General features: G+C 46.1%; 1 protein-coding gene across 1 annotated transcript in view; it reads right to left on the reverse strand.

Moving 5' to 3' along the window:
- Nucleotides 1–13348, reverse strand: part of LOC141056099 (uncharacterized) — a 146826-nt gene that overhangs the window by 93973 nt on the left and 39505 nt on the right. The window contains 3 exon segments of the mRNA XM_073552754.1: nt 2553–2652; nt 10757–10784; nt 10947–11949. Of these exon segments, the coding sequence (XP_073408855.1) occupies nt 2553–2652; nt 10757–10784; nt 10947–11949 (1131 nt within the window).

Below are 13348 nucleotides of genomic sequence, written 5' to 3' on the forward strand. Positions count from 1 at the left end.
AGGGACACAATGTAACAGCAGAATAGTGATTGCAGCTCTGGAGGTGACTGGAGGATAAGACATGATGTAACAGCAGAAAACTGTCTGCAGCTGTGGAGGTGACTGGAGGATAGAACACAATGTAACAGCAGATCTCTCTCTCCCCCTCCCTCCTCCATTCCTCGCTCACCCGACTTCCTCCATTCCTCGCTCACCCAACTTCCTCCCTATCTTCTATGCCTCCTCCATTCCTCGCCAGATCGCGGCCCCATATCGCGGGATAAATAGCTTCCCAGCCGGGATGGCGGGATACGGCCCCCAAATTAGGACTATCCTGTGAGAATCGGGAGGGTTGGGACCTATGGTTAACCCTTGCTCTGCCTCCTGTCTGTCACTGCATCCTGACTCTGCTCACACTTGGCGTTGTCAGCAGCATGCAGTCCACAGGCTCAGAAGAGACAGACCAAGCCGCTATGGGTGCCCCAAAGGCCAGTATACCACTGGGGGCCATGCTGAGCAACCTCCCAAAGTTCATAGGGAGCAACACTTTACTATAGGACTGGACTGAGCCGGTCAAGGGCATGTTGAGGATGCACCCCATGACCTCTGCGATGCAGGCAGAGATTGCCATGATTGCCCTGGATGGAAAAGCAAGGTGCTCCGTCATGTTCCGGTCCACCTTCATCAAGGTGTTACAAATCCTAGAGGAAATGCACAGGGACCCTACGTACGTCGGGGAATTGTGTATGCACTTGTTTAGTTGTGTCCAAACGGACGGGGAGTTGGTGACCCAATACATGAATGCGCTGCAGGAGATCCACACTGCGATTGCTAAGCGGAATGATGTAGGCGTAGGACCTCCTGATATAATTCTGAGTGACCAGCTAGTGGCAGGCTTTAGAGATGCGCTGCTTACACAGGCTCTGCGGGAACACTTGCGGGTTAATCCGCGTGTCTTTTCTGGAGGTTGGGGCGGAGGCGCACGTGAGCAAGAGCAGGGGGTGACAGCCCCGGCAGGGAAGGTCCGGAGCGAGGAGGTATCCGTTTCGCTTGCAACTGAACCAAGTTGGATGAGAGAAATCCAGAAGGAAATCCAGGAAATGCGAGAAGATTGGTCCGACTTAAGGAAGAAACCTCTCATAACCCTGGACCCCTCCGGAGGTAGAACAGATCCTGAGCCTCCCCAGGAAAAGGGACAACCTTGCACAGAAAGACAGCCAATCTGTTTCACATGTAGAGACATTGGACATTATGCCCAAGGCTGCGCACGCCAGGGAGATCTCCCAACCGCCGTCTGTTAAACTAGCAGTCTCCGTGGCTGGGGGACACCACCTGGAGCCTGAGCAACCAAGAAGGAGAAGAGGAAGTCCAATAAGTTTGGTTTCTCTTGTATGGGCCGAAATGGATGGTTGGGCCATCCACTGTTTAGTTGATACTGGCTCTCAAGTAACCGCTATGCCCAAGACTTATGTCAGATGTCATTTTCCCGAGGCGATGCGGCCTGAAAGGGGCCCAGTAATCAAATTGACGGCGGCCATCCAATTGCCTATCCCAGTCGCAGGGATGGTCTGGATGCAAATCACCGTGTGCGGCAAAGGTGTGGGCGGGAAAGGAGTCATGTTAAGCGCTATGGTCCCATTATGACTTTAGGAATGAACGTGTTGAAAGAACTCGGGAGCATCCTGGTCAATGAGTCGGCAGATGTGTTTCTGAATCGATGGAGCCCTCACACACACCCTAGAGAAAAAAGTGTTTCAACAGTTGATACGGGTGGTCCAGGCCCAAGAGACATAAAGTGAAGGAAAAACATTGGGGAAGGTGGTCATTCCGTCCTCCGCGAACCTCGTTTAACCACCAGGTCAGACTGTGCTCACTCTGCCCATCCAAGCCTGTACCTCTTTTGAAGGAGTAGAAGTCCAGATAGAGCCAGCTTTAATGGAACAACTACCTCCAGGGCTCCTCATTGCACGGATGTTAGCCACTGTTCATGATGGTAATGTGCCAGTGCGATGTGTCAACCTAGGAGAGGACAATCTTATGCTCCCGCCCAAAAGTGAAGTAGCACAGATAATGGGTGTGCCAGAAGAGTTGATACCACCAGAGGCCGTTCAATTGACGGTTAAACAAGGGGATCCCTGGACAGTGGCCATAATGGTGTCCTCTGAGCCACCACCTAATCACCTTAAGGAGGGACGCTGAAGCCTGGAGCAGATGCGGGCTGAACTAACGGAACTCTCACAACAACAGGTAGAACAAATGGAAGTGGTGCTAGAGCGATACCAGGTCATTTTTGCTCATCATGATGATGATTTTGGCTGCACTACAGCCATCACACATGAGATTCCAAAGGAAAACATCACACCCATTCCGGAACGATTTTGACAAATCCCACCACAGATGTACCAGAAGGTGAAATACATGTTGGCGCATCTGCTGCAGAGGGGTCATCTGAGAGAGCCAAAGCCCCTGGGCTGCTCCCATTGTTCTAGTACGAAAGAAGGATGGAACCCTGCGTTTCTGTGTAGATTACCGGAAGCTGAACGCCTGCACTGTGCGAGACTCGTACCTACTACCAAGAATTGAGGAGTCGTTGTCAGGCCTGAGGAAAGCGAAGTACTTCTCGTCGTTGGATCTGGCCAGTGGAAATTGGCAAGTGCCCATGTCTGAGAAAGACTAAGCGAAGACAGCATTCATAATTACCAACGCAACAGGGACCTTTCAACGATTGATGGTGAGATGTTCGGGAGACCTGAATTTTGAAGCTACCCTCATCTATTTGGACGACATCATCGTCTATGCCGCCACCTTCGAGGAGCATCTGCAACAGCTGGAACAGGTGTTGAGTCGGCTGCAGAAACACGGCCTGAAAGTGAACCCTCGGAAGTGTCATCTCTTCTGCAAGCAGATTGAATATCTGAGACATGTTGTTGCCGCCGAAGGGGTGAGATCGGCACGTGAGAAGATAGCAGCAGTGCAGGACTGGCCCACACCGAAGACGGTGAAGGATGTCTTGGCCTTTCTGGGACTAACCAGATACTATCAATGGTTCATGAAAAACGTCACTCTTATTGCTAATCTGCTGCTGGAATTGTTGAAAGGAGTACCGTCCGCTGCAAAGAATCGGACCATCCAGTGGAGAGATAGCCAGGAAGAAGCTTTCCGAGCCTTGAAAATGGCCCTGACTGAAGCACCCGTACTGGCCTATGCAGACTTCTCTCAACCTTTCATCCTTCACACCGATGGAAGTCTACATGGACTAGGAGCTGTATTGCTGCAGAAGCAGGATGAAAAAGAACCAGTGGTTGCTTATGCGAGCCGGTCTCTCCACGACTCCGAACGAAATCCAGATAATTTCAGCTCTTTCAAGCTGTAGCTGCTGGCATTAGTGTGGACAATGACCAAGAAATTCGCTGAATACCAGTCCGGTTCTGAAGTCTTGGTATGCACTGCTAACAATACTCTGGCCCACCTAGAAAATGCAAAACTTGGGGCGCTAGAGCAGAGATGGGTGGCCCATATGGCAAATTACCGATACGAGATCGCATATCAGAGAGCAGCTGAGAATACTCATGCCGATGCTCTTTTATAGAGTGACTCATGAGTGACCTGGGCATAACCGAGACGAAGAGCTGGAGGCTGAAGAGTTCCCTGGATTTTGGAACCCTGCCAGGATGTTGGCAGCAAGGCAGGGACAGATCAAGGAGGAGTCCGGAGAACACACCCTGGGACACCCCCCGTGATGACTGGGTACAACTTCAGCAGGATAGGGAACTCGCTCAGTTGAGGCAATGGGTGGCTTTGAAGCAACTTCCCAGCCGAAGAGAGAGAGAGGCCCTGTCCCCGGGAACACTGCAGATCCTCCGGCAATGGGAAAGGCTCCAATTGAAAGATGGCTTGTTGTATCGGAAAGGGCAGTTAGCACAAGAGTGGGGAATCACCTGGCAAGTGGTGCTCCCCGAAACCCCAAAAAGCTGATCAGTGAGGTGGCCAACGAAGCTCATGAGGGGTCCACTTTGGCCCGGAGAAGATGTTCCAGTGGCTGCAGAAGTTGATTTACCATCCGCGGCTAAAGACTGCAGTAGATGAAGCTTTTCACAGATGTAGGAGCTGCAAACTAGCTAAGCCTCCGAAACAGAGGGCTGTTGTGAGTTCATTTTCCCCTTCATTACTGAGGCCCGAGGAACTCCCTCTTCTGGTAAAGAAAGGTAGTGAGCCTGATTGTCAAACACGTGAGGCTGATGATTGTGACTGGCTGAGTGGAGTTACGGACTGGATATAATGCTGCCTACGCCCTTCTGCCCTGCGGGTGATTTCTCTGTGGGATCCTTGGAGACCAGTCTGAATTCCTGCTCCTCCAAAGCTAAGTTTGCTGCTCGGCCTTTTGCTTTTTGCTTTGACTTTGTTTTTGCTTTGTTTTTCTGGATTTCTGCCATTCCCTGCTGGGGTGTGCTGAATTCATTTAGCTCTGTCTTCTGAAAATACCTGAGTGCTGATTCAGTTTTTGAAGCCTAGCTGCTTCAGGGCCTTTTTCATATCAGCTGGTTGGCTTATGTCTTTGATAGGGTTTTTGCAGATTGCAGACAGCAGCCTTCCTTTCCTTTCCTATCTAGGTAGTTTTGGGGCCCCGTCTTTGCTCAGTCTATCTTTCTGTCTGTGTTAGTATTTTCATCTTGCTTCACCGTCATTATATGTTGGGGGCTGCCTATTGCTTTGGGGTCTGCTCTGGGGCAGTTTAGATTTCCCCTTTCTTTCTTTAGGCTTATGTATTTCTCCGGCTGTGATCGGGGGGGTCTAGGGCATCGTAGGAACCCCCCACGGCTACTGCTAGTTGTGTTGATAGGTTCAGGGGTCTGCAATCTGATAGTTGCCAACTTCTCTCGTTTTCTGGACTTAGCTTGTATAAGTGCTTTTGCCTCCTATGGTGACTCATTCATAACAGAGGGCCCCTACGCAGACCAACGTGACTTCTGTTCCCCTAGAGGTATAGATGATCGACTACTTGACCGTGGGTCCAGCTTACCTTGGATATGAACACTGTCTGATGATGACCGATTATTTTACCAAATTTGCTGTGGTAACTCTGACCTGGGATCAGACTAACGAATCGGCGGTAAAGGCCATTTGCAGAGACTTCATCTGAGTATACGGTTGTCTGAATAGAATTCAATCTGACCAAGGTGCCTGTTTTCAAGGACAAGTGATGGAAGAACTGCAACGCCTGTATCATATTGAGAAATCCAGAACGACAACCTACCATCCATAAGGAAATGGAGCCTGTGAGCATTTCAATCGAACACTGATTCAGATGCTGAGAATGCTGGAGGAGGATAAGGAAGTCCATTGGCCTGAGTATGTGGCTGAATTAATCTGGGTGTACAACAACTGGGTACACAGCTCAACTGGATACACGCCATACACACTGCTGTTTGGACGAAAAGGGCGAGAGATCACGGAGCTGGAATTGGACTCAGAGGAGGACTACCCGTGGACAGGGGTGTCCACCTGGGTCCGTAAACATCGACATCATTTACAGACTCTGCATCAATTGATACAGATCAAGTTTCGGCAGCTTGAACATCATGAGATGATGCCCCAGCTCTCAAGGCCGGAGACCAAGTACTGGTTCAAGACAAGTGACCTCGGGGCTGGTTGGAGTATCGGTGGGAAAAAAACCCCGTACTGGTTGAAACAGCAGATTGGATCCGATGGTCCTGTCTATGAGATTCAACCTGAAGGGGAAGAAGACGCCCCCACTCGAGTAGTCCATGGAAACATGCTACATCCTTGTTTGTCACGAGATCCAGACCACTGGGAGAGAGCGCGAAACATTCCTGAAACACTCCCTTCTACAAATTTCGACAGTGAAGAAGAATTTTCTGGCCCACCACTTATCGACCCAGAAGAGGTACAGGAGCCTCAAACTCCCGAGATGGCTTCTCCATTGAACCTGCGTGCTTTGACTACTCAACCTGGTTTACGCCGCACAGAATGAAGAACTGGAATACCACCCAACCGTTACGAACAAGACCAATTTATTTGGCAGTGAATCATCCAAGAGATGGAGGAGTGTCAACGTTTACTGCAGGAACTCTCGCCCATGGAATGGTGAGCTAAAGGAGAGGGGAAGTGTAAGGAGGAGAATCGGGTCGTGGGTACCTGTCCTGTGCCGGGTCCGAAGCTGTCGGGGCTGTCTCCTCTGTTGTTCGGGGGAAAGAGTAAAACCGGACAGACCTTTGCACTCGGAAGCAGGGGGCGTGGCTATGCGGCTGAAGACACAGAGTGCGCGGAAGTAGTTAGTCTTGGCAGGAAAATTCGGTGAGCAGCAGGGAGAGAGGCGCTGGCCCGCGTCCATATACTTCCGCCATCACCAGCGGGGATTCCAGAGAGAAGAGCAGTGTGTCTGATAGCTGCCAGAGTGCTAGGTGCCGTGCGTTTCGTGACCAATAGTACAGTGCACGTGCCGCATAGAGAAAACAGAGTACTGGACAGACATTTGTGGCCTACCTTACCAGTTTATACTTACCAGCTCACATTGGACCCTGATAGTGCTTGCGGCTTTGCTTGTTCCGGCCGCACATGCATATGGACTAGGGGCTCAGCGGAAGGTGCCGGAGACCGACCGCTGCTGCCAGAAGACGGACTTCCGTTACCAACAGGACCTTCTTGGACAAGCATCACGCCAGCCGTTGTTGGCGCTACTGACTCCCAAGTAGTACCTGCAGCCTGAGGAACTTCTGACACGATAAGTGCACAAGAGAACTGCCGTTACCTTGTTCATTAACTCTGCTTATCCTTTACAATTGAACTGTTTATTCCCTTCTTTAACCATTCATCTCCCTGCAAGGAATAAACCCCCTGTTTAATTGAAACGGTTAAAATTGTTAATTCTTGCTCTGCCTGCGTCCTGTCTGTCACTGCCTCCTGACCCTGCTCACATAGGGTCCCTCTTCCCCGGCATTTCTACTCTTACAGAGTGACAACCGGCCATATAACTTGGACAAGAAATGTGATGCAATGCTTGGATTGGCTGTCAGCTCTCCTGACCCGAGTTTTGCAGACAGTAGATTTATGCAGCTGTCATGCTCGGTTTGGAAGAGCCAACGGCCAGTCCAAGCATTGCGTTGTGATTTTCGTTAGGGTATGATTCCACAGTCAGGACATGCTGCTGATTGGTCAGTCTCCGCAAGATAAATAAGACAGTCTATGTATAGGATGCGGTGATTCACTGTACGTACAAAAGGGGGCGGCGCTTTGGGCGGAGCGGGTATTCAGCTGTCTGACTCTTCCCTAACTTAAATATACAAAAAAAATGGTGCTCGCAAAAAAAAAAAAAAAACGCACACGGAGATCAGGATGCCATAAGTCAAATTCAACGTAGGTATTTAGGCAGACCCAGGAAACATGAACTTCTATTGGAACCCATTTCACCATATTGAATCTATCAGCCACAGTCCTCTCAAAAGATCACCTTTCTGCATTGCAAAAAGGATCTAAATTTGTACCGTCTTAAAAAATTTGATCTATAAGGACCCTCCAGGATGTGGATAAGGTTATTCAACTACTAACAGTCAAAAAACATTTTCTTCAAGATTTATCCTCTCAGATCACTTATGTTTTCAACCCACTATAGTGTCCTTATTTTTTCTGAACAGGTACTGTAGGATTTTATTCGTTAGTCAGAGAATATGTGGGCAGGTATACGATCCGAAGATCTTAACGAGGACACCAATTTTTCCATCAGAGTTCCCAATCCAATCAAAATCCCCATCAGTGGATGATTGCCAAACATTATTGAACAAGATTTACTCTTGTTGTAGAAATACGTTCACATTCACCATATTAACATGTCTAAATTTGAGTTTTTGTCCTTAAAATAAGTTGTACTTCCAATACAGTCATAAACGGCTCTAATAAAGCGGGGTCAGTGGTAATTTTTGAAAGTCGTATATACAGTCATGGCCTAAATTGTTGGCACCCTTGAAATTGCTCCAGAAAAGGAGGCAGTATTTCTCACAGAAAATTATTGCAATTTCACATGTCTTGTTATAGGTATGTTTATTTCCTTTGTGTGTATTGCAACAACACCAAAAAAACAGATTGGAAAATTGAACAAAATTTCACACAAAACTCCACAAATGTTGGCACTTTTCCAAAATTTTGGGAAAACAACTTTGTTTCAAGCATGTGATGCTCACTCAAACTCACCTGTGGCAAGTAACAGGTATGGGCAATATGAAAATCACACCTGAAACCAATGTGTGTCTCTGAAAGACAGGAGAATGGTCTGAGGTCTTGAAAACCAAAATTGTTGAAAAATATCAACAATCTCAAGGCTACACGTCCATCTCCATAATGAAGATGTTTACAACCCATGGCACTGTAGCTAATCTCCTTGGACATGGATGACAGAGAAAAATTGATGAAAGAGTGCAACGCAAGTTAATCCATCCCGATGGTGGATAAGCAGCCCCAATCAAGTTCCAAAGAAATTTAAGCTGTCCTGCAGGCTCAATGTGCATCAGTGTCAGCGTGAGCTATCCGTCGACATTTGAATGAAATGAAATACTATGGCAGGAGACCCAGGAGGACCCCACTGCTGACAGAGACATAAAAAACTTAACTGCAGTTTGACTAGATGTGCTTGAGTAAGCCAAAATCATTCTGGGAAGGCATCTTGTGCATGGAAATAGTTAAAGCCAGCTCACAGACAGCTGCAGCATGTGCATGGAACTCCATCCTGTCTTGACGTGGTTAACTATGAAAATTTCAAAAAGTTCAATCCCCTTCAATAAAATCCAATTTAAGCTAAAACATTATGAAAAGCTTCAGAACCGCACTCATAACACTCATAACTCAGAGTTCAGAAATCAATATTTTGTGGAATAACTATGATTGTTAATCCCAGCTTTCCTGCGTCTTGGCTGCTTTCCACCAGTCTCTCACACTGCTTTTGGGTGACCTTATGCCGCTCCTGGTACACATGTAAGCAGTTCTTCTTTGTTTGATGGCTTGTGACTACCCTTCTTCCTCTTGATTACATTCCAGAGGTTTTCAATGAGGTTCAGGTCTGGAGATTGGGCTGGTCATGACAGGGATTTGATGTGGTGGTCCTTCATCCACACATTGAATGGCCTAGCTGTGTAGCATGCCACATTGTCCTGCTGGAAAAGCCAGTCCTCAGAGTTGGGGAACATTGCCTGAGCAGAAGGAATCAACTGTTTTTCCAGGATAACCTTGTATGCGGCTTGATTCATCCTCCGCAAAGATTAACCTGCCCAATTCCAGCCTTGCTGAAGCATGCCAAGATCATCACCGATCCTCCACCAAACTTCACAGTGGGTGCAGGATACTGTGGCTTGTACGCCTCTCTAGGTCTCCGTCTAACCATTATACGACCAGGAGTTGGGCAAAGCTGAAAATTAGACTCAGAGATTACCTTACTCCAATCCCCTATGGTCCAATCCTTATGGTCTTTGACACACTTCAGCCTGGCTCTCCTTTGCTTTTCATTGATGAAAGGCTTTTTTCTAGCATTACATGACTTGAGCCCTACCTCTAGGAGCCTGTTATGAACTGTTCTTGCTGTGCACTTCACCCTAGCTGCCATTCCTTTTGTAGGTCACTTGATGTCACCCTGCGGTTGCTGAGTGACATTCGAATAAGATGACATCATCCTGGTCAGTAGAGGGTCGTTTTCGCACTCTGCTAGTCTGTAGCTTTGTTGTCCCCAATATCTGCTGCTTGACCTTGTTGTAATGAACTGCCATCTTAGAAATTTTAAGGATGGAGGCAACCTGACGCTCACTGTATCCCTCTGCTAGTAAAGCCAGAATTGAGCCCTTCTTTTCCTCACTCAAGACTTTTCTTTTCCACTCCCTTGGCATGGTTAAAAGTTATTTTTTCATTCCTATTACTTTTGGGATATTACTAGCACTTGTTTTGCCATCCAGCTTGTCTTATTGCAAGAGGATTGTGAACACCACAGCAGGGTTTTTTATACTTCCCTTCGTTAAATAAGATTTGGTTCAGGTGATCACAATCAGAAGCACATTAAGTAGAATGAGGTGTACTCTGGTTGGAATTCAACTGACACTGGAATGGAATGGCTGTCAGACATGGAGAGAAACTGAAGAAGCTATTGTGATAGAGATACACTTGGAGCTTTGTCGCACACCCCTCTGGTTTAGGGCTACCCCTTACCAGGGCTCACTTCTATATTCACTCACGTGAGTTGGTATCTATACATATCTTTACAATGTTGTACAATGCAATTTCTATTTCTTATACTTCCTGAATCCCTCATTTGGATAATCCCCCTCATTCTTATTAATGCTTACTACATACAGTATATCATGCACCTTTTCATCCCTTTAGCCAAAACATCTCTCTTTTATTATGTTCGGCCTATGGCTTTGGTGGCTACAGAGGCTATATGATTTCTGGATGCATTAACTGCCACATACATCTTGGAGTGCGACCGCATCTTCAGTAACACCTATCCTTGGAGTAAGCCTTCTTGATGAGGAGTAGTAGCAACATTACATCCAAATATTGCTATGTCAGACTATTTTCCTATCATGAAAAACTAGCGATGATGGATGTATAGGAGAATCTCTAGCTTTCCCCATTGATACAATATATTTTTGTATGACTATCCCATATGGAATGATTGTCTTTAAAACCCCAGTGTTTCCTAACAAACTGCAAAATATCTGGGATCTATGGTGTAATTCTCTCTTCACTTCTTCTAAAATACTACATTCAAAATGCCCATTACCTCTCCCTCAGCTCCATAAGTCCTCAGACTATAATGTAATATAAAAAAAATAAATGAAGATAAGCACAAATACACTGCAACAATATACATTTTAATAATCATAAATGTTTTAATAAAACTTTAACTAATGAATAATACTCTAACGATTTTTGTATAATTAGTCAGTAAAATATGTATAAAAGAAAACTGCTACTTCCCTTTGTGACTTTTTTGATGCTTGATAAGAATTGATTTCCTTGAAAAACTTCTCTCACATTCCGAACATGAAAATGGCTTCTCCCCTGTGTGACTTCTCTGATGTGTAGTAAGATGCGATTTCTGGAAAAAATATTTCCCACATTCGGAACATGGATATGGCTTTTCTCCTGTGTGACTTCTCTTATGTATAGAAAAATGTGCTTTTTGGCTAAAAATTTTTCCACATTCTAAACATGAATAAAGCTTTCCGTCTTTGTGACTTCTTTCGTGCTTAATACGATCTGACTGTTGTGCAAAGCATTTTCCGCATACTGTGCATGAATATGGTTTCTCCCCTGTGTGACTTCTTTGATGTATGCGAAGATCTGATTTATGCATAAAGCATTTTGAACATTCAAAACATGAATATGGCTTTTCCCCTTTGTGACTTCTCTCATGTTTACCTAGATTTGATTGATCTGCAAAACGTTTCCCACATTCTGAACATGTATACGGCTTCACCCCTGTGTGAATTCTCTGGTGTCTGACAAGATTTGATTTGTGGTTAAAACATTTATCACATTCAGAACATGAATATGGCTTCTCTCCTGTGTGACTTCTTTGATGTGTAACAAGATGTGATTTCTGATAAAAACATTTCTCACATTCTGAACATGAATACGGCTTCTCCCTTGCATGACTTCTTTCATGTCTCACAAGATCAGACATTTGGTGAAACCATTTCCCACATTCTGAACATATAAATAACTTTTCTCTTTTGTGAAGTCTTTGTTGAGCCACGCCGCCTCTGTGAATTTCATTTTCCTTAACAGTCTGTGATAAATGAGAAGATAGGACCTGATTAAATGAATCAGATGGTAGATTTTTGTTGTGTGTAGCCGAGTCCAAATCTGGAAAAACGACATGTTCTTCATGTGTATATTGTGTAATACCAGAATTCTCTTCCTTAAAATCTAAAGCTATCAGATGTTTCTCCAAGCTCCTAGTTAAGTCATCTGCCGAAAATAAAAATAAATATTACTGGTTTTGGATAACATAGCCATGTACTTTATACTTCACATATTGATGCAATTCCATTCTCCAAAACTAGCATGTGTCACTTTATATGAAAAAAGAATGCTTTCAGTGGGAAAAGCAATTCAATACATTTCATCCCATAACAAACTTGACATTGGACCACTCAAAAATGGAAATCAATTTTCTAGATACCACCATAAAAACTCAAAATGGTTCAATCCAGGAATCGGTGTATCAGAAACCAGTTGACCATCCCACTTACCTCAGATGGGACAGCTTCCACCCGAAACACATTAAAATATCCATAGTCTACAGCCAGACCCTTAGATATAATTGTTTTGTCAGGAACACCGCACTACACTCGCTCACTGAGCCAGTGCGCATGTCCTGAGTGCAAAAAACAGTGCTCAAAGATACCTGTGGAGCAGGGCAGCAGCGGTGACAATGCGTGCTTCAGACTGTCAGGACCTGAAGCATGTGACTGCTGTGGGCGTGACCTAAGCTTCACAGTGCTAGGAGCAGCAGGGACACTCCTAGAAAGGTAACTACGGGACAAGTTACCAAGGGGCATAGATAGGGGCGGAAACCAGATCAAGCCGGGGTCAATGCACGAGATATCAATACAGTACCAAAGGGTTAGACAGAGCGGATAGTCAGGACGTAGCAATAGATCAGAAAACCAGAACGGGCAATAGACGGTACAATAGGGGCAAACGATAGTGGAGTAACAATAGCCAAGCCAGGAGGTCGGAACCAGAGAAGACAATAGTACCTAAAATGTGAGACAGAGTTCAGAGTGAGGGGGCAGGCCGGGTCATACACGGGAATCAAACAAGCAATGCAGTACACGCACACCAGGGGGGTCGGTCAGACACACAGCCAGAATAACAGTATAGTTGACAGAGAATGCTTGTCTGGAGTGAGTATAAATGCCCCTCCCAGATCCAAAGAGAGGCCAGCAAAAGTTAACCCTGTGAGAACAGGACATTAACCATGTCCTAACTATGACATGTTTCTGTTCCAGCCCAACGGACAGGGATGAACACTTAACCCATCTTAAAAACACATTTTTAAATCAGAGTTACCTCCGCATCTCCGTTGATGATCAGATCATAGTGTTACGGATCTGCAGCACAGGACTGGGGAAGAAGGGGGGAAAACTAACCCTGCACCACGACCAGGCTGATACCCCACCATGCAGTGGGCGACCCACTCCTTGCGAATAGACCCACCATCGATTCCAGGCCAATCTCAAGCGAAGACCTATAGATAGGGGGAAGGGGGTCCCTGAAGGATCCAAGGACTGGGCACAAAAACGGGTAACCTCCCAATAGAAAACAAAGAGAAGGCTGCAGAAACAAACTGAAAACAGAAACT

The sequence above is a fragment of the Dendrobates tinctorius genome, unplaced genomic scaffold, assembly GCF_039654945.1.
Source record: "Dendrobates tinctorius isolate UK_male_01 unplaced genomic scaffold, ASM3965494v1 ptg000196l, whole genome shotgun sequence".
NCBI classification, from domain to species: Eukaryota; Metazoa; Chordata; class Amphibia; order Anura; family Dendrobatidae; genus Dendrobates; species Dendrobates tinctorius.